The sequence below is a fragment of the Cinclus cinclus genome, chromosome 24 (genome assembly GCF_963662255.1).
Source record: "Cinclus cinclus chromosome 24, bCinCin1.1, whole genome shotgun sequence".
Taxonomy (NCBI): Eukaryota; Metazoa; Chordata; class Aves; order Passeriformes; family Cinclidae; genus Cinclus; species Cinclus cinclus.
The window spans coordinates 4,885,448-4,901,967 of record NC_085069.1 but is presented as its reverse complement, the minus strand read 5'-3'; the positions used below and the strand labels follow the sequence as shown (position 1 = coordinate 4,901,967).

General features: G+C 43.3%; 1 protein-coding gene across 1 annotated transcript; it reads right to left on the bottom strand.

Annotated features, from left to right (window-relative positions):
- Positions 1 to 6,427: 6,427 nt before the first annotated feature.
- Positions 6,428 to 16,133, bottom strand: KRT23 (keratin 23). Its single transcript, XM_062507936.1, has 8 exons — positions 15,720 to 16,133; positions 12,174 to 12,256; positions 10,665 to 10,821; positions 9,062 to 9,223; positions 8,845 to 8,970; positions 7,876 to 8,096; positions 7,169 to 7,200; positions 6,428 to 6,531 (listed from the first exon to the last, which is right to left on the bottom strand). The coding sequence occupies exons 1-8, from the start codon at positions 16,131 to 16,133 to the stop codon at positions 6,428 to 6,430; spliced, it is 1,299 nt and encodes a 432-aa protein (XP_062363920.1).
- Positions 16,134 to 16,520: the final 387 nt, after the last annotated feature.

Below are 16,520 nucleotides of genomic sequence, written 5' to 3'. Positions count from 1 at the left end.
AGCTCCTGGAGTGGTGCATAAGGCAGTGTGTGGGTTCCATCCCTCCCCAGCCACAGGTGGAAAATTAAAGTCAGGAGCTGCCTTTCCTGTCTCAGCTGCTCTCCTCGAACAGAATCAGAATTCAGTGCCAACAAAAACAGCCCCAGGCCACACAAACGAACCTTCATTTTTTCTTCCCCAAAAGTGCCATTAAGATCAGCTCTAACACAGGACTGCTGGCAGATCTCTGTCCCTTGGAAAAACCCTGTGCAACTGAAGTGTCAGGGGAATGAGAAAACCAGTGCACTGGAGAGAATTTCAGCCTACTAACTGTCTCAGTTCCATAGTGCTGGAGTAGTTCAGTATCCATGAAAAATATTGCATATTTTTGTGATTCAAGAGGCAAATACAGTTTTCATGGCCCTGTGCAAATATAGGTACACACTGATCATACGTTGTGAAAGATGCATACAAACACACTGTATTCTATATGTTCATATCTCTTTATTGCTAACTTCTAAAAAAAAAAATTCTTGTGGTTCCGAAGATCTCGCTTGTGTCACACTCGGAGCCCCCAAATCAGATGAAAACCTCCTTTTTTCCCCAGGGTAAAATTGCACTTCATAGCGCCAGGAGGTGCCTGGGCAGAGGCACAGCTTCAGCTTCTTGTTTGGGGAATGCTCTGGAATATCACCCTTGCATCCCAGCGATCCCACGGCATCCCCACTGCCGGGGTTTGTACAACCTATGGGCTGCTTGCAAGCCAAAATACCCTCCCAGCTGCAAGATCTGTGCCCCGGAAAGCAGACACCAAAAAAGCAAAACAGAGGAAACAGGCCAAAAATCCGTGTCCATACTCCCCTGGAGGAAGTCTGGCACTGTTAGTAACGTTAATTGCACAAACAGTACAGCAGAAATTTCCAGTCACAAGTTCCTCCCCAGCCGCAGGAGCCCCGGAGGAGCGGCAGGAGCAGGGACACGCTCCGGGCTCCGTGCGGATCTGCCCGCTTGTCACTAGAGGCCACCACCGGCCTTCGCACCGGAGCTGCCTCCAGCCCTGCCCGTGCTGAGCGCCGCGGGAGGGAGAATCCGTGCGGAGCTCCGGCGAGGGAGCCAAACTTGGGGATTACGTAACAAAATTTATCATCTTACCCACTTTCTTGGCTCTGTATCCACAGGAAGTTTAGTTGCATCGCTCCTGTGGCCAAACGTTTAGAGGAATATTTCTCTTCAGAGCCACCTGCCATAATTAAGGAGTTCAGTGCTGTGTGTGGGGTGGGTTTGGAAGCAAGAAGAATGGGCTATCTTTCTAAATTCTGGCATCTGAGTCTTTGAGGACAGGGAGTGTTCATTATCCTTCTGAATTACACCCTTTTATAATACTGATGCTTGAGTATCTCAATTTTTAGGCAGTTATAGGCTATAGACATTAAAGAAAATGTTTCTTTTTTTTTTTTGTTTTGTTTTTTTTTATTTTTTTCCTGTACAGTAGCAGAGGATACATTCTCAGAATGTCTTGAGACTGTCTCTTGTGAGATTAACCTGGAAGCAGAGCCTGGGTGCTAGAATGTCTTTCAAAAATGTTTCTCATTAATAAGGCATAAGAAGTGTTTTCTTTCCTGCACAGGTAACTTTAACAGTTTCTGTCTGCTTGCAGCAACATTACAGATTTCCTGCTTTGAAATTCTTCTGGCAAGAGTCACTTCCAGTTTTTTGTTTGATGCATTTGATGTTTTATTTTCTCATACATTGGTGGTGCAGAGCTGAGCCAAAGCTAGTACTTCTCTAAAGGTATCACACCTTTAACTTCTGTTCTAAGGAAGAACTATAGTTTGTAGCTACTTCAGCCTGTTTGTTTCTCCATTTCCCTGCCTGCTCCAGCCAATTATGCCTCTTAATTGAAAGACATTTTTCCAAATTATATTCCTCATTTTTGTTGCTTTCTATAGAGCCTAATTACAGCCTGTCACATTGACTCCTTTGGACTTGTCCTTAGGACATTGGAAAACCAAAAAATTTACCCCCGAAGTCTATATAGTTATTGAAAGTGTCTTTACCACAGCTGGTGTTATGATTTTATGCCTTTAAGCTTCTGATGCATATTCAGACATTCAAAAAGCAAATTAACATGTCCAGAAGAAGCAGCCCTGCACCTGCCTCACCATTAGGTCATGTCTTGCTTGCACTGGGAGCTCCTGCCATAGGGACACTCCAAACTGTCTGACACAGATGCTTCTGTTTCATGGAATGTTTTTGCAGACAATTGATTTGTGCCAGTCCTAGGCCAGGAGATCAAGTAGGTCATTTCAGTATAGTCACACAATTAAAGATATCATAAAAGTACAGCTTGAAAAGAATCCAAAATTTTACTGAGGGAGGAATGATGAGGAAACAACCCATGGTAAAACTTTAGTTGGGATTTCACCAAGCCAAACGTCCAGGTAGAGTCAATAATTAGGATGCTTTTGTGGTATAATGCAGGACATGAGGGGACAGGGGCTGCAGCCTCTCCAGCATTATTCTTTCCTTGCTTCCCTGTTTATAGATTCGTCCTTTTTCTAAATGATTCATACACAGGAACAGGCATCTCCTAGCAAAACTTTAGAAACCTTTATAGGTCAGGGTGTGGACATTGTGAAATGTTTTACCAGCTCTTCTACCTATTCTCTCTGCTTCAATAGTCCACAGAACTTGTGGGTTTAGCAGTGCTATAAAGGCGAGATTTCTTTTCTTCTCTTTCTGAAATGACTTTGTTAATTTTTCATCCGCATTAACCAGGAAGGCAGAAAGCAAAAATTTTCATTCTACAGATGTGGCTGTTGATAAATAAGGCTGAACCCCAGCAGTGTGGGGCCAGCTCCCCAAAAGAATGTGTGATTAATAGCACAAACCATGACTGCATTACCTCATCGCACACTTCTTCCAGGGGATCAACACTTCACTTACCAAAGCTGCCTATTGTAATACACCTTAATAAGTTTTAACATTTCTACGAGTGAAATGAGCTGTGACTCATGCCCAGGCTGGAGTGCAGTCAAGGCTCTTGGAAATCATGCAGAGGATTATTCCGTGCAGGACTGCCTTAAATGGCAGGTGAAACTGCAAGGAGCCGGTTGTGAACGCTGATGGTTTCAGCCTCCTTTTATAGGCCAAGTTCCTGTATCTTGTTGGTTTGCAGAAGTATTGTTGCATCATTCACTTAGACTGAGAAATGCTGTTCTCTCCTGCTCATGTTTCTTTGCTATCCTTTTCCATTTATGGGAAATAGAATTTATTCACTTGGAGGGTGTTGTTTTTATACTTTCTATTTTTTCAAATTGTACTTTCTTTGTGCCTGGGTCCATCACTTGGTGTCAAAATGGTTCTTCTGTGTGTATGGAATACTGAAGGAGAACAAATATGAGCTGGCAGAGTTCAATCACTTTCAATACAACGAATTAACAAAGCCTTTTTAAAGCCATACATCATCACAGTCCTGAATATTTCCTTCCCTTCAAGCCACTGCCATGAAATCAGAAGCAGCACCACCTGTGCTCTTCCAGTCTCCAAAATACTACAAAGCCATCAGAGCCACCAGCACAGGGTTCTGTCCAAGACTCATTTCACATTTTGGGCTGTTGGCACAGGTGCATTGAAGATCATCATCTGAGTGTGTGCAGGGTCCTGACCAGCCATAAACACCTGGAATGAATCAATGGCATTATCTCTTCCGAGCCGTCAGACACTGACAGGATTGCTGTGAGTGGGGAATGGCTCTTCAGGAAGTTGTATTATCTAATAGCTGGGCTAAGTAGAAGCTGTGAAGTGATGGATTCTAATTTAGTGGCTCTCAGTGACTTTCTTTGCAGCCTTGAGCGAGTTGTGTCATCTCTTTTTCCAATTTCTCAGGCAATAAAAGGGGAATGATAATACTGCCCCCATTCATTATCTCCCTGACTTCATCTCTCAGCGTGTGTGAGAATGTGATGTTAACAGTGCATGCAAGTGGTAAGTATTAGCATCATTATTTATTATTTAGGGTGCAGACCCACCCTAAATACATTAAGGAATGCATAGCTTATCTACCAGAGCACAAATTCAGAGGTAATGAGTAACCACCAGATACAGGGCACCTATGGCTGGTGACACGGTGTCACAAGCTGTTCAACACAAAGGAGATCTGCAGTTATACAGAGCATTCTGAAGCTGTGAAAGATTCTCCAGAAAGAAGCAATTTTTTCCAGAAACAAACATGAAGGTGGTAAACATACAAACACCTATTTGTATGTTTAAGGACTAGTTGGTTTACTCCACTTAGTAAAAGACACTAGAATGGCTGTGCTGGAGTTGTCAGTGCATGATGGTGTCAATAAGGGAGTGAGCTGTGAGGATGGTGCTGTGAGCTGTACTGGTCTGACCTGCACAGAGTGCAGCAGCACAGGTGTAAGAGAAACTTAAAATCATCAGAGTGGTGGAGTGGAGTGGGAATTCTGCTGCCTCTCAGCAGATGAGACCAGGAATTCTACTGCCTCTTATCCAGCACCTCTTGGATGACACCTGAGTGTGACACAGGGCACGGGGAGAGCATCTCACCTCTGCATGAGGGGACACCAGGGCAGAGTAAAGCCAGAGCATTGCTCAGGAATGGGAATAAGGGCAGGCGTGTTCCATAAGGCACTTCAATTATTTGCTTTTCCTTCTTCTTTCTTGTAGTTCAGCACAATAACCCAGCACAAAGCACATACTTTCCTTTGATGTAGAAATAAAAGGCTACTTAGTAGTTTTTATAATAATTTGTGTCACAGCGATGTGTCTCTGCTATGTAAATCTGATAAATGACCATATCTTTAAATAACACAGAAAATTGTTCAAGAAGACCTGGGCACATTTTTTCCAGATGCTGCAAACACCAGGTCTGGCTTGTTAGATCTGGTAAGCCATAAGGAAGGACACTCTTAATTAGCCAGGAGTTACTAATCCTGTATTACAAGTTTTACCCAGTTTAAAGAAACCATTAGGTAATCCATCCAATGCTTTTGGGATCTCTTTGTGCAACAAGGGTGGAGAGTTGGGGTGCGGGGGGCAAAGGGGGATCAGAAACTGGTTGGAACATGCCAGTAGCAGAACACTGTGTCACAGAAGTGGACTTTGTTCAGTTTAATCTGCATTTCTTTCGCGATTTCCCCTTTACTTTGGGAGGCTGTTTCAAAGCAAGGCAGGTAACAGGAGCCCTTTTGTGAGAGTCTGTGGTGTGTGGGGATGACGGGACATGATGACGATGTCGCTCATGAATTCGAGAACTGCCCTGGACACGCAGACGGTGACTTTGGAATGCAAATCCCTGGCACACTCATTATGTTCCATTTAGTGTCTCTTCCTTCTGCCTTACACTCTTCCTCACTTAAGCATCCTAATGATATTTGTCTTTTCCTTGCCCAGATTTTATCTCTGCATAACTCTATTGCTGTCAGGGTCTGCTGCTGACTCGGGCATTGGGCTGACCCGAGAAAGGGAGGAAGCCTGAGTCTGGCTAAGGCTGACAGCTCTCCCTGACCTTAGCATGCACAGTAGACACCAGTCTGGCCTGACTGCAGAACCCTTCGACAGAGACAGTGAACATTAATTTGAGACCAAATATCTGAAATGGTTTTTAGAATTACCTGGGTCATCAAGAAAGAATGTCTGAAAAAATACTTACAGGCTCTGAGGGAAAGCGTGTAAAGACAGTGCTGGAAAATTTCTCTCAAACTGAAGAATCAATAAATGTTTCTGGGGCACTATTTTTGGTAAAGTGACTTTGCAACACTCCTACTCATAATGCTGTTTTAAATGGTAACATTGATAAGTTGTATATAGGGAAGTTGAATAATTTTGCTCATATAAATGTCACCTTTTGTAACTTGTGTCTCCTCTTTTCTTTTTTGTGTTTTTCCAGTACTGTCCCTCCTGAAACAATGAGGTTTTGGCTCTCCTGAGCCACGTCAGTGACACTACCACAGTGGACTGGGCATATGTAAGGGAAAGCAAAATCAGATATTCCAAGGACCAGAACAAATAATAGATAAAAATTTATTTGCTGTAGTGAGGTATATGATGAGAGGCATAAGACCAGGAAAAAAGTTGAGAGATTATTCCCCTTAAATTATAGCTAATTTGCAGAGCGATAACTGAATCCCAGATGGATATTCCTGCCCTGGGGAGATGTGCACAATACATCTGTCACTAGCTCAGCCACTCACTTTAATTCAACAGCTTTTCTTCAGCATTTTGGTGACTTAAAGCTCTTTAAACTACCAACGTCAGCTATACCCAGCTCTGTGTGGCACTTTGCCGTGTTAGGCTGCAGATCATTTGAGAAGCACGTTCGGTTCAGGATCCCTGCTGGGCGCACGGGAGCCAGCCAGGCTCGCTGTTCCAGGGGGGCGCGGGAGCTGCTGCCGGGAAAGCCGCTGCTTGGCAGAGCTTTCCTTCAGGCTTGTGGGGGGAGCTCATTGATGGTGGAGGACACCACCTCCCCGTTCACACTGTCGTGGACAATCGCTTTGAGCTTTCGGTTGTTCAGCCCAGAGTGTTCTGAAAGAAAAGAAAGTTTAATTAGCCAAGGAGCGGTGCTGAGACGAGGTGATGCAGGGAAAGCCTCGTTTACAGTCATTTGCCTGCTGCCTCCTCAACGAAGTTTTCTCTGCTTGTTTTCATTTAAGTCAATATTTGTTACTGCTCTGTGTGAAATGCGCTGCCAGAAAGTCACCCTGGGTCTGGTCCAGGTCAGGGCAAATGAATAACAAAGGAACAGCCCAGCCAATGCAAATCCAGCAGATTATCCTGGATGTCTGCAGGTCATGCCCATGCCAGAATATGAGTTTCCAGACATGCAGATTTTCGGTTTGCTCTCAAGCCCTAACGCTGTTTTAGTCTCCCAGTGGAGTCTCCTTGCCTCCTCATATGCCAGGAAAGCTTTAGTCTGGAGCCTGAGCTCTGTGTGACTGACAGGGCTGGGGCTCAGGCAGCCCATGGGCAGGCACAGCCCAGTGGGCTCTGCAGTGAGCCCTTCTCAGCAGCCAGGAACTGCTGAAATGCTGCTCAAAGACCTGTGTGAGCCTGCCATGCACACCTTCCACAGTTCACTCAGGTGAGGTTAAAATTGCCCTGAGTAAAATTTGATTGGAAATGACAGTAATTAAGAGTCACTACAGAGAACAAAGTAAGAAACTTTTACCTTTAGTTTCAGATTTTCTTGCTGTCCTGTGAAGATAATGAAATAGAAAATAATGTTACACTAGTTTCAAGAAGTTGTTCATCCCCTTCTCACTGTTTCTAAGGAGACCTCATCCCACTGTGAGATAAAATTTTAAAAAAAGAAGGAAAAAGAATGATGCTTTTATACCATGTGAGCTTTCCCTTTGGTAGATACTCTCACCAGAAACCATCTCTGTGCACATTCACTACTGCTCCCAGGGACAGGTACATTGGTTCATTGTATTCAGAGTTGCTCGGGTTGATCCCAGTTTGGTTTCTGACAACCATCCTCACACTTGGGGCCACTCTGTCCTGCCCGCCTGAGAGCTGCACTTCTGAAGGCTGCTGATCTTTCTTTTTTGACTTAATACAAATCAAATGAGAGAATAAAAATGAGGCCAGTGTTCTCCTAAGCTGAGATGGCCATGATGTGGGAATGGAGAATTTTATTCTTTTTTTTAATAAAAAGTTATATTAATTTAGGTAATCCAAATTACATGGATACCAGTGTCTCTGCACTGTAAGTGGCTCTGGCTTTTTATTATGATCCGTCACATTAAAATACCAACCCTTGATGTAGTATGGGACTCACAAGCTTTGATTAAGCATAAACAAACAAACAAATAAATAATCCAAATATGAGAACTCTCATCTGTTCCAGTCGGGGCAGCTCTGCCTTACCCGTCAGCGTTCCCTTCCAGCAGCAGGCGGTATGTGGAAATTTCCTTTTCCAGGCGTGTTTTGATCCCAAGAAGAACCTTATATTGGTTATTTTGCTGCTTCATGTCATGACGAACCTGGCTCAGCTCTTCCTCACACCTGGAGATGATCTGCTGCATGTTTTGAAGTGCAGCAGCGTAGTAATTCCGAGTGTCAGCCAAGGTGTCTTCCAGCATGTGTTTCTGACAGGGCAGATAATACCAAGACCATGATTATTATTTATGTGGTAGATACAACACAGAAATACCAGCAAATTTGGTCTCTAGCTAGAAGATTGCAAAATTAAGGCTGTGGTAATTTAAACACTTACGCATTTGCATAACTATTCTTGTGAAGGCAGCAGAACCACAAAGCTGTGCCGTGTGTGCATGAGAGGCAAAACTGAGTCATTTATCCCTGCCATATCCGTTCTGCTCAAAGCTCTGCTCCTGAAACTGCTGTCTGTCCTGTCTGTTCTGCATGAACTGTCCAGAATTGCTCCAAAGTGTCCAGGTCTCTGGCATGTGAGCTTTGACCTGTGTAAGAGCTATGTAATATTTGTGAAAGTTCCCCACCCATATTTTTCCACAGTTTGTGTATTTCATGCCTGACAACAGGGCTTGTAAATATGAACTTTGCATTCTTTGTGTTGCTGTCTTTCTTCTGGACACAGTTTCTTTCTAGACCTGGAGTCAGTTACCCCCTCTCTTCTTCTTCTCCTCATGCTTTGTCAAAAGAAGAGACATAATTTTTCACTTCCTGGTGATGGTTGCTGAATCTATTTTACATATTTTGGCAAAGTCGAACATGATCTAAATTCCACTTTCCTTCATACTTTAACAACTGCAATAAAGTTATGCTAGGCTGTAGATTTAAATGGAGAATTGGTCCATGACATCTTCTGAGAATATATGGAGTGAGTGAGCAGCCCAAGATGTCTGCAGCAGATACCTTACTAATCTGTGCCTGCAGCTCGATGTCCAGGGACTGCAAAGTCCTCCTCAGCTCCTTGATCTCATTCTCGTTGCGCTGGATCTGCTCAGGATTAGGGGTTGCTGCTAGGGACATTGCTGCACTCTGTGAACAGCAGCAAGAGAAAAGCTCACAGACTCTGGTCAGGCAGGTCCAGCCACAGGGGGCCTGGGAATGAACAGGGAATTGCTGTTACCTGTTCTCTGTACCAGTTGTCCAGGCTTTGACGATTCTTTTCAATTATAGCCTCGTAATCTTCTCTTATTTCTGCCAGAATCTTGCCTAAGTCTGCAGGAGGGGCAGCGTTTACTTTTACATTGACTTTGAAGTCTTGTGAGGAGCGATTGGCTTCCATATCCTGTTCATGTGTTAGCAGAGGGAACAAGCAAACTTGTTTATGGAAGTAGAAAGTTTCAGAGAGACACAGAATCCTAGAGAGGTTTGGGGGATAATTGTTATATATACATTAAGTTAACATTATTTGAAAAAATTATATATTTATAATACTCTGATGTGACTTAAACCAGTGACATAGTTGCTTCTGTGGCAGAACTCAATAAAAACATGCAAGAATATATTTTCATAGAATGTTTCTGAAGAAATTGACTCAATGAAGAAGCACTGATATTTTTTATTTATTTATCTATTAGAAACCCAAAACCTTGATGAAAATCTAACAGTAATTTCATCTTTCTTACCCTTTATGTTAATATTTATGGAACTATAACTAAGTTTACAGGAGAGTAATGTAAAAGTTCTATGTAATTGTTAAAGGAATAATTGGATTAAAGCATATAATTACTGTGTAAACAACATAATTACAGGACCAGTCAGGCAGGTAGGGTAGCATTCCTTTCTGTGTAGCACAACCTTCTGTGCCTGGTACCATTTTCAAAGAGCCCAGGCAAAGGTGCCTTTTGGGCTATGACATCACGGAATGCAGATCAGCTGGACGCAGGGATGGCTCTGCTTGTCCCCTATGTCCAAGAACTCTCCTGGGCTGGAAGGGAGTCAGCCAAAGGCAGCTGCACCTACCACTGTGCCACCCCTGTGTTTGATTCTCTGCTTTAATAACCCACAGACACCGAGCATGATGTTTGGTCCGGTGTTAGGTAATAACTGCAAACACCAGATCAAGCGAAACCAGCGTGTTTCAAGCAGTGGAATTATAAATGTGGGAATAACAGAGAGCACTGACTATAGCTCTGGCAAATTCAGAGTAGTGTGGTTTTGAGAATTATCTAATTACCGTGCTAAGGATTTTGCAAGAATGAGTAATTTTGCCTGACTTTACCAACCATTCTTTTTAATTTTGATCCTTCAAGAATTTGAGATCTGTTTTGCTCATGTCAGCCTGTTCTGGGTAACCCTGCTTGAGTTTAGGGGGGATGGAGAAGGAGGCCTAAAGAGATCCAGCCCTCAACCTCTCCATGTTTCTGTGAGTATGGGAAATGATATATTCAGAACTGAGGAAAAAGTCTGTGATGACTAAAACCCAGCAACACTCTGTGTATTTATATCTTTCTGAGAACATTTCTGTCCGATATGTCAGTTATTATTAGCTGTGTATGACAGATGGGTGGGAGACACTCCAGCAATCTGTTCTCTCTGAAACCCCAGTGTAATTGGTAAAGCAGACACAGGCTTTTTTTTGCCTCACCTGTCTCTCGTTGGCTGCTCAGAAACAGGATTAGGTCCTGAATCATCAATCCCACTTACAGATTGTGGGTCTTACTCAGTTAATTACATGGTAGTAAAGATTTGTGGGATAGGATTTTACCAAGTGGAACTTTTTCTACCTCCTCATGGTCTTTCCTCCTGAGGATGTGCTCTTCTCTCAAGCCTTCAATTTCCATTTCCAGATCTGTGGTAATAATGGTCATGCCATCGAGCTCCTTCCGCAGGTTCTCCACATCCAGCTGCACTCCCTGCCTGCGACACTTCTCGGCTTCGTATCTTTATGAGGAAAGAGAAGACACAACGTGCATGTTGAGAACTGCCCAATTCAGGCTCTTGTATAAGGAGAAGTAGGCTTGCTTAGCCTATGTAGGGAACCAGAGAGAACAAACAACCAAAGAAACCAATTCTGTTTCTATCATGTGTTATTGAAATAGTTTTTGAATAGTCTTAACAATAAAATGAGTTTTATTAGTTTTCCTTTCTCCTTCATAACTCCTCCTATATGGTGGGAAATGTCTTTTTTTTCACTTCCCTTTTTGCATGTTAACGTTTTACCAGGTTGTGAAAGCTTTGAGAATACAATTCTCAGAAAACAGTATCAGCAAGCACTGATTGGTGTAGTTTTTCCAAAATGCTAACTTTTGAGTCCTTCAGAAAAACAAGAGAAAGGTGATAGAAGCCAATTACTAACATTCCTCTCTAACCTCTTGGAGTGTGTGTAGTGAGCCAAGGGCGAGGAGATGCTGCTGTGTCTTCCCTTGGGCATGGGAAGCACTTTTGCTCCTCAGCATCTCTCCCTTTACTCCATGTTTTTTGGGCTCTATTGGTGCTTCTCCATTCATCCAACAAATTCAGTCTGAATCCCATCCCTCAAAGTAGTTCCCCTGGTTCCTTTTGTGACACTACTGACTGATAATGAAAGACTGTCAGTGCTCAGGGTTTCCAAGTTTGTCATAATTTTACCAAGAGCTGTGATATTTTTTATAGCTGATCACCAACTACTAGAAATAAGACAGATCTTCCTGATTCCTAAGAAGTCGCTTACAGAAGTGTCAAATCCTTTCCTTTGGAACGACCTGCCTGAAAGTATTCTGTACAAACATTTTGTCTTTCTAGTTGATCTGAGAACTCTCTTTCAATGTACTGAAAATCGGACTGTGCTGGGAGCGAGGGATGCACCAGCTCAGTTACTGTGCACAATGTACAGGACTCCAAAGCAGAAGCTACACAAGGACAGGTGCTCCCTGCAGAGCTGGGCAGCAGAGGTGATAAGTCCAGGAAATAGATTTGGGCTGGACTGGGAAGTACAGTGCTTAGAGGGGGTAATTTGTAATCCCAGATGACAGTTTTAAGTGCCTTTTGTCACAAGCATCAAGTGTCTGCTGTCAAACCTGCTCATCAGGACCTGCATTAAATATCATAAACAGGTGACTCAAGGTTCTTCAGAAATCATTTGTGGCTTTTACATACTTTTGGTCATTCCCCCCCCCCCCCTTCTACATTGTTTTTATTCATCTAGTATCAACAGAAAACCTAATAAAATCACTTCCCTATTGGATTAGCAAGAAAAAGTAATGTTTTGTTTAATCTTCCTTCAAATCTAATGAGGAAACCAAAGAAGAGCTTACTTGAGCCTGAAGTCTTCAGTTGCCATGTTAGCGTTATCAATTTGTAAAAGGATGCTGGCATTGGTGATCTTGCTATCCTCAATCTGGAAAACAGAGAATCCAACAGGAGGGTTGGTGTTGCCATGGGGTGACAGTAAATAATCTGTGCTGGTTTAGCCTCTTTGCTGCTCATAGGAAGCATCTAAATAGTGGAATTCCCATGCTAAGGAGACCATAGGAATAAAAGCAGTTCAGTTTCCTGATTCACCTAGCTGTTTTGCAATTTTTGTCCATAATCTTACTTTACTCTTTTTCTTACTTTATTTGAGAGTATGAACCAGGAGGCATCATCTTATTACTAGCCAGGTAGAGGATTTGAATTCCATTACACAAACTTCATGGTCTATTACAGAGTAACAGTCACTGCTTCCTCTGGTTTTGAGACCGGATTCTGATCCTGTTCAGCATTGCTGACAAAGTTGCCTTGGGCATCTTTAGGGCAAATTTCAGTAAGAACCATTAAGCTGTGTCTGAGTACAATCAGAATACTGGAGGATACTACAGGATAATGTTATGCTAAAAAGTAGCCGGTGCATGAACACCCTGCTGAGCTGGTGGTGTGGTGCACAGCAGTGAGGGTGGCAGCCACTCACTGGCAGGACCCTCAACCCACCACAGGCTTCAGCCTGCAGTTTCATGCACATTTCCACTGGCATCTGGTTGTTGTGATCCATTCAGTTGTGCACCTATAGCTGCTCTGGATCAGCCAGCAGCATGGAGTGATTGATTCAGGTGTCTGATTTTGCTTTGGGATTTGAAAATCACCCTAAAAGGTGCAGGATGAATATCATTATTTTGGTGCACTCAGCATGCACTGGAAAGGCTTATGTGTCCCTGATAACATGGAATAGCTTTTAATTATAGATCTGAATGTGAAAACTCAGTATTCCATGCCAAATCTTTGAAAGAAGTCCAGCAGGAACTCGTACATAGTTATCAGGAAATCATAAATGCATCGTGTCCTTTTCTAACACAGAGGAAAGAGGAGTGTGGTTGCCTTCCCTCAGCATCCACAGAGCAAACCAAGGGGCACTGTGGCTGTGCAGATGTCATTAACAGAGCTCTCAATGCCTTGTAGTAAATTTCCCACACCTCAGTGAATCACAAAGAAACAAGGAAATGACAGAATTCTCCTGAAGTGTCAAAGGTTCACCTCTGTAGTGAAGAAGAAGGTGCTGTGGAATGTTGAACTAATCTGCTAACAGACTGTGCATTCCTGTGCAATTAGCACCTCGGATACTGCCCTGGGACACGACCAAGGCCAGCTCAAGAGCTATAACAATACCCTGAATGTGTGGCTGCCTGGAATTTGGCGACAGAGAAGAGGCAATTCTTGGACTGCCCTGTAGAATGTACAAGGCAAGGAGAAAACAACATGAGTTCTTCAGCTGTGTGCTGTGTGCAGAGTTGCTGTGTAACTCTCTGTGTGATCTGAACACTGGTCAGTGCTTTGCCCACTGCCGTGTGGCCCCAGAGGCTCTGCAGGTCTCACGTGTGCCAGTTACCTCTTTGCAGACACATGGAATTCCTTACTGCATCCATCATGAACGTGGCTGTGTCTCTGGTACCAGCCTGCAAACTGTCAGCTTCATTAAGAACTCACACATTATTATATAGGAAACACTCTTCAATTTCTTCTCAAAACAGGGATTTCCCAGGAAAGCTTCCCGCACTGACTTTACCTCTCGTGTCTCATGTCCTTTGTCCCATCTCCTGGAGTGCTCTGTGGATCACTTTGCTTATTTAGCAGCACAAGGTGATCAATGAGACAGCTACCTAAAGAACAGGTGCTATTTCATTGTGTATCTGGGTTAGGATGCAGTCAGGATGGAGTCAGGCTGGAGCATGGCTTTTCCCAGAACTTGTTGCTCCATCAGGCATTCATCCTGAATTCAGGTATCCAGGAGACTGTGGTTAAAAATGTAGGATCCAAATGATTGTATGCCTCCAAGTTCAGACAGGCAGCATATCACAGACAATCTGGATTATTGGATATAGGACCCTAAATTTAGTCTAAATTTTATTTTAGGTGCTAAATTAGTTTCACCTTGTAAATTAACATTTAATTAATTTAATTATGGTTAACAATGAGATGCTGTATTTTCAGTCACTTTACTGGCAGACATGCTTCTAATTGCAATATTTTATAGAGAAAGTAAAAATTCTGGGTTCAATCACTGAATTGTCACCTGTAAATGATCCTTTACTGGCCTTTCATTCCACATCCAGGACAGCCACCAGCCTCCAGGTGTCTGTGGCCAGGGACAGCTCTTTAAGGGGTGAGTGTTAAAAATAAGCAGTTTGGGTACAACCTATTCAAAAGTGAGGGCTTTGCCCCAATCAGCATCATGGTTTTATGCTTACCTCCTTCCTAAATCTTTCTGATTTACTAATTCTGAATCAACCTGAGCACATACATGTTCATGATGAACAAGTTTCTATTTCTCTTTCTGTTAAAAAGGAAAGTGCCCAAGTGCCAGGTCTGGGGACGGTGATCTTTCTTTATCCTTAAAACAGAAATGGGTGATGGCAGTTCTGGCTCTTTGTACAAGGGCTGTGGTCCGAGCACCTCATCTACTGCCTGGAGGCAACACTTTTAGCTGTGAGCCTGGAGTTTGATTAAGTCCTTGGCCCCAATAAACAAAGATGTGAATACCATTTCCAAGCCTTTTAAAAAATAATTTCTCAGGATCTTGAGAATGCCAAGTAATTGTACTATAAAAAGTGGAGGGCAAATGACAACATTGCTTTTGGAAGAGCTTTGGATTTTGCCCCATATGGGTATGTAAAGTTAATTACACTGATTAGTCACAGATGGTTACAGTGCTAAGGATGTTCATTATGAATACAGATTAATATTATGCTTAAATTTGAAGACACGTGAGTTTGGGAGATTGAAAGAGTTACTGTTGAACATTAATATTAACTACTGGTAGGAACCAGAAATTCTCCTTTTAATTATAGTGAAAACATCCACAAGGAATTTGTCACTGCTATTTTCTTAATTACAATGAAGTATTTTTCCATCTGATTACATAAGCTCATTGGTCCCAAAACTCCTGTAGTTTCATTGTCTGCTACCGCAGGAATCAAAGAGCTGGAATGCCCCAGTCTGTCTGGAGACAGCGGCAGGAGAGAGGCAGGCTCTGCACTCCTCCTGCTTTGTAATTTGCTCAAGATCTGTGCAGTCAAAAAGACCAAGTTCTGCCAACCGCAGTTACTCAAACCCCAGTTTCAGTACAGAAAGGAACACTTGGCAGCACACGGATCCCTTTATTCTGCCAGTCTCTGCAGAATCCCCCTCAACCCTTTCCAGCCTTCCTTGTACCCAGTCTCTTCCTTGTGAACACCAAAAATGTTTATGCCCAGGTCCTGGAAGTACCTTCCTGAGGATTTCTAACATTTCAAAGGTTTTATTTAACTTCTTTAAAGGAAAGCCATCAGCATAAAGGAGAGCCCCAGTTCCTTAGAAGAGCACAGAATGACACAGTCCCAGCTCTGACTTACCTGTCTTTGCATGTCAGTGACGTTTTGCTCGTACTGGTTGAAGTCATGCCTCTTTCCATGAGACTTTGTCCTGTGCCACTCTAGGATGCAGCTCTCCAGCTGAGCGTTGGCTGCTTCTAGGGCACGGACCTTGTCCAGGTAGGCAGCCAAGCGCTCATTCAGGTTCTGCATGGTCTGTTTCTCATTCCCACCCAGGAAGATGCTTTCCCCATAGTGCTCGCTGAAGCCTCCCCAGGGTGCCCCTCCTGCAGCCAGCCAGAAGGGTCTGGCAGAGGAGAAGGAGGGATGTGTGCTGCTGGCACCACCATCTGCACTTGACGCTCTGTAAGAAGTTCCTTGCTGGGCCAAACCACACCCTGAACTACCCCTGAGGGACCCAGAAAAAAACTGGAAAGGGCCTTGGCTGGTGCTCATGCTTAGCTCTGTGTGAATCGAACCCTAGGTTTGGCTGTCTAGCACTGAGCAGCCTCTTCGCCTTCCCTGAGCAGCTTTATGCCTTTTCCTGTGGGAGTTTCCCTTCGATGAATGACTACAGCAATAAGATTGTGTCATCACGAAACGTGCTTCCTCTTGGTCAATTCTGAAGCATTTATGAGGCTGCACTCTGTTGTTGTTTGGATCAGCTACATACCGGGTTACTTTCCTTTCGCTTGTTTGGGTTATTTTTTTCTTTTTCTTTTCATATGATAATAGTGAGGTGTGGCCAAAATCCGTAGGTGTGGAACAGGATCAGCTCTGCCTCAGACTTCTCTCTAACCCTGTAGTTAGTATTTTATGTTTTCCTGCTCATAAAGGGAATAA

Excerpts from the sequence above, each read along its gene's own strand:
- KRT23 (XM_062507936.1), bottom strand. The coding sequence starts at position 16,133 with ATGAGCACCAGCCAAGGCCCTTTCCAGTTTTTTTCTGGGTCCCTCAGG. Across the intron at positions 8,971-9,061 it reads ACAACTGGTACAGAGAACAG|AGTGCAGCAATGTCCCTAGC; the intron begins GTAACAGCAATT and ends TGCTGTTCACAG. Across the intron at positions 7,201-7,875 it reads CTGGAAGGGAACGCTGACGG|GACAGCAAGAAAATCTGAAA; the intron begins GTAAGGCAGAGC and ends TTATCTTCACAG.